The 10,057-nt window shown below is 47.4% G+C and overlaps 1 protein-coding gene across 1 annotated transcript in view; it reads right to left on the reverse strand.

The window, feature by feature from the left end:
• The window catches only part of LOC146180878 (PHD finger protein 24-like), a 67,415-nt gene extending 59,127 nt beyond the window's left edge, over positions 1-8,288 (reverse strand). Inside the window, exons 1-2 of the mRNA XM_084577835.1 lie at positions 8,155-8,288; positions 4,103-4,214 (exon numbers count right to left, since the gene is read on the reverse strand). Coding sequence (XP_084433961.1) covers positions 4,103-4,214; positions 8,155-8,288 — 246 coding nt within the window. The remainder of the gene's footprint in view (positions 1-4,102; positions 4,215-8,154) is intronic.
• Between the last annotated feature and the right edge of the window lie 1,769 nt (positions 8,289-10,057).

Below are 10,057 nucleotides of genomic sequence, written 5' to 3' on the forward strand. Positions count from 1 at the left end.
ACGAAGAGGGTTCTACTTAAGTTGAGTACAATGCATAGGGCTATGGAACGAAAAATAGTAAGGGTAATGTTAACAGACAGGAAGTGTGCAGACTGGGTCAGAGAAATAACTCACGTTACCGACATTCTAGTGGAAATCAAGAAGAAGAAATAGGCATGGGCAGGACATGTAGTACGAGGAGAGGATAACCGACGGTCGCTTAGGGTTAACAAACTGGATTCCAAGGGAAATAAAGCGTAGCAGGCGGCGGCAAGAAGTAAGGTAGGCGGATGAGGTTAAGAAGTTCGCAGGGGTCAAGTGGATTCAGCTAGCACAGGACCGGCTTAATAGTAGGAATATGGGAGAGGCCTTAGTCCTGCGGTGGGTAGAGTCAGGCTGACGATGATTATGATGATGATAGTTTGATAGCTGGTTTTAAGGCATAAAAGCAGGCTGTATTCAGCGCCATGCAGACACACGAGAAAAAGGCTGTCAGAGGCATTGTCAGCGGTTCGTTAAGTAAATTACCAGTGTCGTCTATGAAATACCACTGTCTTGTAGGAAATCTTACACTGAACAGACGGGACCTTGTGCGAATGACCAACTTGGGGAACATGCAAAAGACGTTGAAAACAATGAGGCTGAAAAACTTGTTTTGCACTCTACGGCTTGCACCTATTGTGCACCACGGTTCCGCGCGTGAGAACTCTGGGTGGAGGCTGCCAACAGATGGCTCGCGAAACAGTAGAAGTGTTTCAAATAAAAAAAAGCCCGTTCAAACTCAGCGACAGATCGGTTTTTCTTTATAAGGTTGAGCAAATATTTCTCTCCCGCCTTCTTTGATAATAAAATGGCGTTGTTTCCCTGATACATTGGTACGCGCGCGCATTAGCCAAGGAGGCTAATGGCTGCTTGGCTAATGCGCGTTGGCTGTTTTCTTCTATGGTGTCCTCTCGTGTGTGTCTGTGGTGCCCTGTTATTATTTCGGATGGACCCACAGAATTTCCTACGGTGACCTGAACATAGTGAGCTGTGGTGTTATGCCTATGCTTGATATTGCAAAAAGGTTCCTTGCCTGGTTATTATTTTTGTATCGCCACGGCCAAAAATACGCTGGGCGCGTGAAAGGTCTAGCCATTTATGAAGCAAACAGAAGAAAGTCAATACAAGTGGTACGACGCAAAGAGGATTAGCTAAGATAATATAACGAACTAAATATGAGGTTATAAGGTCCAATCAGGTAAATTCTTGTAATGTAAAAGAAATGAGATATGTTAATAAGATTACAAGTTGATTGAGAGGTAGCCGTAAAAAATGTTGAGCACTTATTTACCACCTCGCCAGCTTCCTATTCTCTCATATTTCTTGAACGAGAGAACCTACGAAGTTGCTGCTTTCTCTGTAAAAGAACCCGCTGAAGGAACAACGGCCCTTTCTTGTCACATGAGGAGCACAGTTTCACAAGTTTTGTGCTGAAGTGAAAAAATAATTGTATGAGGGCCGATGGCAGAGTTCCAAGCATATCTGCGTTGGACATTAGCGTTGTTTTGGATATGTCGGATGTTCTACATGTGTTTCTACTTTTTTGCCCGACATCGTTCTCCGGCGGACTGTAACGTTCGTCCTATAGGAGTAACCGCCATGAAGATACAAAGAGAGAAAGAGAGAGAAATGGCGGACGCTTGCGGCACTCGGTAATGCAATAGCTCTTTAAGTATTTGAATTTATCAATACGCTGATGCAAAAAAAAAATATTGAGAGACATGATTTTATACATGCGTGGCTTCAGCCTAATCAATATTCTCCCCCATAACCATTAATAAACTGGCACTAAGTCATTTCTTAATTCTTGATTGTTAGATTGAAGGCGCCTTCATGACACCTGCCGCGACGCTGACGTGTTTGGACAGTATTTTCGTTTCGTTGAAAAGAAGAGAGGTGGACAAGAGGAATCGAACAGTATGTTCATACGATAGCGTCTGCTCTCTAACTGAGCTGCGCGCCCTCTTTTTTCCGGTGAGTGTTTGTATAGTGACATAGCCAAAATATGCGATTATATTGAAGCGATAGCATTTAATGGCTCACGCTCGTGGATCGTGTCCGGCCATCCGTCCGTAACGCTTTCGTTATGTAGGAGGCTGTAGCTGGCAGCTGACATGGCCGAGCACTAACTGAACGTAAGACTTCTTGACATCACGTTTGGCAGGAGCTTCCAACTCGGGCCTCTCCTTTCATATGGGAGTGTGATATCAGGATCATCCTTCCAGGGCCCTTGCATTCACATTATCCCTAGGCCACGCAGGAACGCTCATACGGTTATGTTAAAGCGGGGCTTTATATTGTTGCGAAGAAGATCGGCAGTGCCGCGAGAGGAGCCCTCGCACTAGGCCAGACATAAAATCATCGTTCATCCGGTCGCCATTTTGTGCTGTCTCTTTGCTTGCCACCACGTAACATTTTGGTGGAGGTGCTGGGTGTGTCATCCACATCCTCGCCTTGGAGCTTCGATGCCATCTTCAAGCCGGGACTATCGACCGGGGGTCCTGGGACATCGCCGAGCAGCTTCGACCCAGCCCTTCAAGCCCAGACCTGAACAACTACCACTGCCCAGCCCCCAACCAGGATCTGAAGACAAGAACAAACAGACCAACCAGACCCGAGACGAAGGACCCGAAAGACCCGAAAAACCCAAAGGAACCGGACATACACGCAACCCCCGCTCAGCCGCTCGTCACGAACTCGAGTCAGCGGTCCCATGGACTCTGGTGGCGGATGGTTGAACAGCTCCAGGGGAGGCGAATCACCCAAGCATCATCGTGTTCATCGTCATCGTGTTGGCAAGCGCATCATTCTCTTCTATCTTTTCTTGAACATCTGTACCCTGCCCTCACTATCGACTTCAACGATACGATCGGGACGATCGCTTGGTGGCCCCGGGAAGTGTTGCGAAGAAAAAGATCGGCAGTGGCGCAAGAGGAGCCCTTGCGCTAGGCCAGACATAAAATTATCGTTCATCATGTCACCATGTTGTGCCGTCTCTTTGCTTGTCACCACGTAACAATATGTTGGCTGGTAGCTTACGCTATCGCGTCATCGCGAAGGTGGGAGAGAAAACAGAGATAGGTGCCGTAGTGGAGGGCTCCGGAAAACCGGCGATCGAGGCTTTCGCCTCATCGCAGTTTAGTGATCCAAAGTGCCCCCTAGTATTTGTTCTTTTATGAATACAGCGAACCCGGTTTCTTGGCCGGACTGTGGCTAGATGGATTGGTCTACTTACGCTTGATAATTTTGTGGAGATGTAGCATTTTAAGACAGTTATTGTTGGTGCTGTCCTGTCTCTTGCTATTCACGTGTACAAAGCGTGCAGCCACTCACTGATTCAATTTGTTTTGTTAGATCCGCAGTATTCGAACGAAACTCTCGAGGCGCGCGAGCTGCGGAATCTTAGCGCGCAATTTATGGTTCCCACGATAAGAAAACTTCAAAGTTTGGCGAGTGAGGCTCCATCCGCGATAAAAACGTGTAGAAACGCCAACGCAATAAATGCGTTGTCTACGCGGAGATTGGACGCAGTCGAAAAAGCAGTAAACGCGATATGCATACCAGCTATCGTCAGCAGCTGTAAAAGTAAAAAGAAATTATCTGACACTTAATGACTCTCGCTTCGTGGCGCTGGCAGCCGTCCACGTCATTCGTGTAAAGTCTGCGGGTGGTTGTACGCATGGTGCGTCTTGGCGGGAGTACTTGGTCATGCGGAAACACTCCGATTTCATGTTCCAAACAGACCCGCCATTCAAGGCTGTTCGACGGGATATCACGATGCTACAATGGTCTCTATGCAACTGCCTTCACACATAGACGGTTGGTTTCCCTGTAGAAGACGGGCGCATCGTACACTTGATCTGGTAGTCCCCTGATGGGGCTGGGACAGGTGGGTCACCGCCGCTTGCGGCGGGGGCTAGCCTGCCACAGAATTTTTATCTGTTGTAGGCCGTCGTTGCACCCGCCACTGTTTCGGTGGTGGACGACGGCTGTTGTTGCGGGGCCTTAATATTGTTATAGTGGATAGTATTTCATATTTTTGTAGAAACCCTTCACCGTTCCCTTGGTCTGAAGCACTTACAGCAGGCACATCCTTCTCGTAGTCGAGGTAGTCAAGGTTGCAAACTGGCTCCGTCGTACCGGGCGAGTGGTCGCCCGCCGGGTCGCGGTGCTTGCGCCGAAGCTTGCGGCCTCTGCAACGGCGAAAAAAAAAAGCAAGCACTGGAAAATCCGCATGATCAGATATTCATTTATACGACTCGACCCAAGAAAGCGGCATTAGCAATGTTCCACTTTCAGCGGGGAAGTTTAGGATTCTAGTTCGATGATGAGCAAACATGCTAAACTTTTTCCGCAAATGACCCCGCCGGGGTGGCGCAGTGGCTACGGCACTCGACTACTGTTTATTTATCGTTATTAGTACCTCCAATGGCCCCGGTGAGTGGTATTAGAAGGATGTGGGATCAAATCCCGGCCTCGGCGGCAGCTTTTCGGTGGAGGCAAAAGCAAGGCACCCGTGTGCGGTGCGATGTCAGCGCACGAAGAACCCCAGGAGGTAGAAATTTACAGAGGCTTCCACTATGGCGTCTCTCATAGCCCGAGTTGCTTTGGGACGTTGAACACCACAAACCAAAACCAAACTTTCCCCGCAAATGACAAAATCAACTAATATACGCGCCAGTGAGCAAGCGCCCATCCCCACCCCTTTCTCCTCACAGTGGCTTCACCGACGGTAGATCCTCTTTTTTATTCTTGTTTCATCGACTAAAATCTTATAGGCACGTGGCCTCATTCTGTTATATGACTATTTGTTTAAATTCCATGTGCCAGTCAGTAGTACTAGCTTGGTGCTTTCATTTTCCTTCATTTTGCCTGCCCACTCTAACATCTTCCTCGCTCTAGTGATTGCAAGACGCGTGATCCGTAAGGACTCCGGCCGCAGAAACAAATTAGTTTTAGTTAAACACGGTAGGTTGCGTAAGCAATACTGCATGGCTGCGCTCAGGTTCAGCATGTATAGTGTAGACAAGTCTGGTGCGATATGTTTAGGCTGCGGCACGGCGTGGCTACCGACCGGGTTTACCCGACGGCTTGAAGAGGGGGCCCATCTGCGGTCGCTCTTGTTGCTATAGCAACGGCGCGCTATCTGCGGCGTGGCGTGGCTACCGACCGGGTTTACACGACAGCTTGAACAGGAGCCCCATCTGCGCTCGCTCTGAAGGTCAAACATGGATACCGGCCGGGTTTACGCGACGGGCTGAAACCTGGCGTAGTATTGCTTACGCAAAAAAAAATTACAAAAGAAGGTCACTTCAGCCTCATCGTCAAGCAATTACTGTATAATGGAGTCTTTATGCTGTCTGCACTCGGCTGTATGCATGGACTATAAAGCAATTTAGACAGTTATTTGCTTAGATGTTATGCGGGAATGAAAGTAACTAGCAGGGAAGACGCTTATCAATATTGTCACCAGTATAAGACAAATTAGAGAAATTCACAGTATGGGTACTGAACATATATCTGCCTTTAGTCGGGGCGACGATCTAAGTGTTCACCCCATGACAGGTAACCTCGCTGATGTCATTACTGAATTCGCAATGGAAGCAGGTCGTGAGATAGTTACATGATCCAGGAAAAGCTTCTCAGAAGAAAGCTCATGTTAGGATGGCAAGAGTACGAAAGACGCAAACCTTATAGAGACAATAGAACCAGCAGAGCTGTCAGAGATAAACTTAATTTAACCGGCATAAAGAAGTGTAATATATGACGAGAAAAGAATAGTTTAAAGAAGGAAGGTAGCCTAGATGCGGTCTCAAGAGAACTTGGCATAGGCAACAATTAGACGTTCGAACTAAAAGACAAGGAGGACAATGTATGGAGGACAAGACTAGTACGAATTAGTTAAAAGTAGCACAGTAACTCTACACACTTATACAGTATTTTAATTTATTTATTCAATACTGCCGGCCGCCTTTTGGTAGCTAAGGAAGGAGTGGGTACATCACGTATGGTAACAAATTACGGTCCACCAAAGCGAACGACAACAAAGCAAAGAAAACAAAAAAAACGCATACATTGGCACATAGTAAAGTTACTGTGAAACGAATCAGGAAGAAACAAACAAGACACAAGCGCGTTACATCTAAATACAAAACAGAAGAATAAAAAACGAAGCTCAAAAAATTAAACCGACCACACTATTTATTGGCAAGACCTTATTGCAGAAAAAAACACATCGGATGACAATAAGGATACCACATCGCAAAGTAACTTATTCCATTCGGCTATCGTTCTCGGAAAGAACGGCAACTTGTATGCAATGGTTCGGCACTGAGGAATTGCAATTGTTTTGTCATGTTTGTACCGAGTTTGTAGTGTTCTGTTGTACTGCATATAAATATGAAATTCTAGTTTATTATGATTGTTAATGGTAATATATAACATTTTCAAGCGGTGCATTTTTCGACGGGTTTCCAATGTTGTCAAACCGGAACAGTCGAGAAGATCAGATAGATACATGTATTCCGTAGGCGTGATAAATGTGAAGCAATCCGAAGCATCCGAAGTATCCGAAGCAATCGGTATGACAATAAGTCAGGCAAGTGTAGAGCGATTAGACATAGCGCCGGTAAAAAAAAAAAGAGGGGGGGGGGGGGGGAGAAAGCCTTAGTAGCAGTGCAAGCGATGATAGCAGCTGGTGATGATCAGGTAGAGTAAAACTGTTCTACGACAGAGGTGACATCGCGTAAGAACACCTGCTCACCCTGTATACAAAATACCTAATGACCTCAACCATACCGGGAACTTAGAACAACCTTATGATTATCTTAATCTACAAAAGGCCATCAGCGACTTGAAAAATTAGACTGGTCAGCTGCACTGCGCAAACGGGACAAGACAGGGACAAGCATATGCGCTGTGTTCGTCCCTGTCTTGTCCTGTCTTCTATGGTGCTGTTTTATTGTCTTTTTCATCATGTATCAATCAGCCCGTACTCACCATGTTCTATTTGCATATTACTGCCACTCACTTATGGGGCTGTGACGTGAAGGCTGACGAAAATAGCTCTACTTAGATCGAGGGCAACGTAGAGAGCCATGGAACGGAAAATGGTAGGTGTAACTGTAACAGGTAGAAAGCATGCCTCTCCCAGAGTGGGTAAAAGAAATAACTTAAGGTGAGGACATTATAGGCGAAATCAAAAAGAAGAAATCGGCGTGGGTAGGACATGTGGTGAGAAGAGAGGATAACCGATGGTCTCTAATAATACACAACTGGATTCCAAGGGAAGGTAACCGCGTAGCAGCAGGGGGAAGCAGAAAATTAGGTGGGCGGATGAGGTTAAAAAATTTGCAGTGGTCGAGTGGATACAGCTAGCACAGGACCGGGTTAATTAGAGGATAATGGGAGAGGCCTTCGCCCTGCAGTGGATATAGTCCGGTGGTGATGGCGATTACTTGGAGGGTGCCCATTAACTCCCTTGTTATGTACGCTACGTTCACTGCAGGATAGGACAAAAGGTGTCCCACTCATCGCCAACCAGCCATCTACTGCGAGTCAGCAGCAACTAAGCAGAGCAAATTACGTAAACTCCCCTCCTGAGCTGAGTGTTTGCAACCACCGCCTGTGTTTCGCGCGCCTTGGTGTTCACTCTGCTGCCATAACACACTTTTGGTTGCCTCTGCTGAGAATCTGGTGTCTATTACACTGTTACTACACTAAAAGTGGTTCACCAACACACATAAACCACTGTTTTTAAAAAGATACATGATGCGTATTCTATAGTTTAACAGCAGCAGTGTTCACTGCAGGCCGGTAGCCTAGATGTCATTACAGTACCTAGCCAACGAAGGTTTTAGCAAAGTGGCTTGTTAGGCTAGTTGGTTGAACATTATTTTAAAACAGCGCTGGAACACGGACAGATACAAAGAGAGAAGCACACAAGGCCTTAGCATCACGCTATCCTCCTTGTTTGTCTTTCATGCCCAAAGTGTCGACCTTGAAGTACATAAAAATATTGTTGTGTAATTTTAGAAGCTTAGGCCTTCAGATGGGCACTAAGAATAAACCCTTCCTCTGAGCTTCGACACCTAGTTTCGAGATGTTGCCTTACGCCGGGAGCTATGGACTTACATTGGGTGCCCGAGCTTGCTGAGGAGGGAGTGGCGGTGTGACGACGGCGGAGACCAGAAGACGTTGTTGAGCGATGCCCTGTCGGCGTTTGCGTAGAGCACGTCTCCGGTCGAAGCGCCGGCTGGAGGGCTCATTGTAGAACGCGCAGTCCTACACTGACCGCCTCTCCCCCGAGGCACGCTTTTTCTTGTCCTTCTTCTTCTTCTCTCCTTGGTGCATGCAACGACACCAGCGGCGAACCCAATCTTCGTCATCTTCAGTGCGCGCCATATTTTTACGTGCGCGCAAGAGGCGTATTCAGCATTTACCGGAAACTGCCCGAAATAAAAAAAGGATGCATGCGAGAACAATGCCACCACCACTACTTCGCCACCACTTCGGTGGTGGATGACGCCTGTTGCGGCAGCTTTTTCTTTCTTTTCTATTTTCTCTTCTTTCTGCAGGAGGCAGCGGAGGTGGCTCAGCTACAGAGCCAGCAGCAGGCCCATGCATTTTATTTTCTTTCTTCCTACAGTCGCAACAACAACAACGTCTTATTCAAAGCAAATAGCCAACGCAATTAACCTATTACGCACTGGTTCGCCACTAAGATAGGGCGAGACTCCCATATCCTCGTGAAAGTACCGAATTTCAGAAAGATAGAGAAAAGTTACAGTTTCATGCTTGTAAAGCTAACATGCGCTTTCTGGGCTCCTACAAATCCGGTGCTGCAGCAGATTTCGAAGTTAACAATATTGTTACGTATATGCCACCGAAGAGGACGACGACAGAAAATAGAGTGAGAGACGACGAAGCAGAAGAAACTGTTGGGCTTGCCTAAACCATGGAGGAAGAAAAAAACTAGGAGGGAGTGCCGCGGCGGGAAAGTGAAGCCTAGTCATAAAAAATATAATGGAAAGAATCATGGGAAATTAGCCGTCACGTGATACGGCAAGCGGTAGCCGGTAGCTGGTTTCGGTTGCGGTTTCGCACGCTTTGCTCTGAAGGAATGCCTTCGCGTGGCCTTCGCTACGCGACGCCTGCACTAGAAATCTGAGGCGCGCGCTGCGAACAGGCGGTAGATGGAACTTTGGACTTTTAGACGGGCTGATCCCGTGGGGGCTGCCGCCGCCGCGCAGTGCACCCGTGTATTTCGCGAAGTATGGCTGGGTTCTCTCAGCTGCGCCATATGAAATGCTTTCGGGGCTCGGCGATCAGGCGAAGCACTCGAGAACAAGAAGGACGAGGGGACGAAGCGCGTCCTGTCGTCCGCTGTGTTCTTGTGCTCTGTCTTTGTGCGCTGTGTCCCGCAAGCACGGAATCAAACCAACTAGCCCAACAAAAAGTACTGCCATATATGAAATGCTGCGTGCCGGGATGCAAGAACTACACGGATATACCTCTCGGGGCTGTCGCTCCAACGGTGAGTATCCTGTTATGCGCACTCCTCGAGAAACGAAACGTTTGTTTGTCAGGGCATGTGCATGTATGGTTCGAGACGAAAATCGTTTGATTCATTTAGGAAATGCAGACCTCAAATGCACATTGTTACGCTGAAGCCAGTTCCCCAGGCATGCAACGTTATGTCGAATTCGTAGTCTCCCTAACGAAACTAAACATGGAAAGACCACCTGCAGTTCTCACTAGTGTGTCTATAAACACGGAGTACAATACAACAATTGTAAACAAAGTAACTTATGTGTTACGACGCGACGCGCAACTTTCGGCAGACCACTTCGGTAGGCTTTCCGCGGGGACACCCAAAGTCACTAAAAAATACCATGTACACTGCTGCTTTTGAGTCTAGCAACTATGTTGGCTAAATTCCCAAGAATCATTGCGCGCAAGAGAGAGAAGGGAGCGGCGTCAGAGGAGGTTGGCTTGCGGAGGCTGCGCGCGCTCCCTCCTAGTTTTTTTCTTCCTC

This window comes from Amblyomma maculatum, chromosome 8 (assembly GCF_055883805.1).
Source record: "Amblyomma maculatum isolate TAMU_Amacu chromosome 8, ASM5588380v1, whole genome shotgun sequence".
NCBI classification, from domain to species: domain Eukaryota; kingdom Metazoa; phylum Arthropoda; class Arachnida; order Ixodida; family Ixodidae; genus Amblyomma; species Amblyomma maculatum.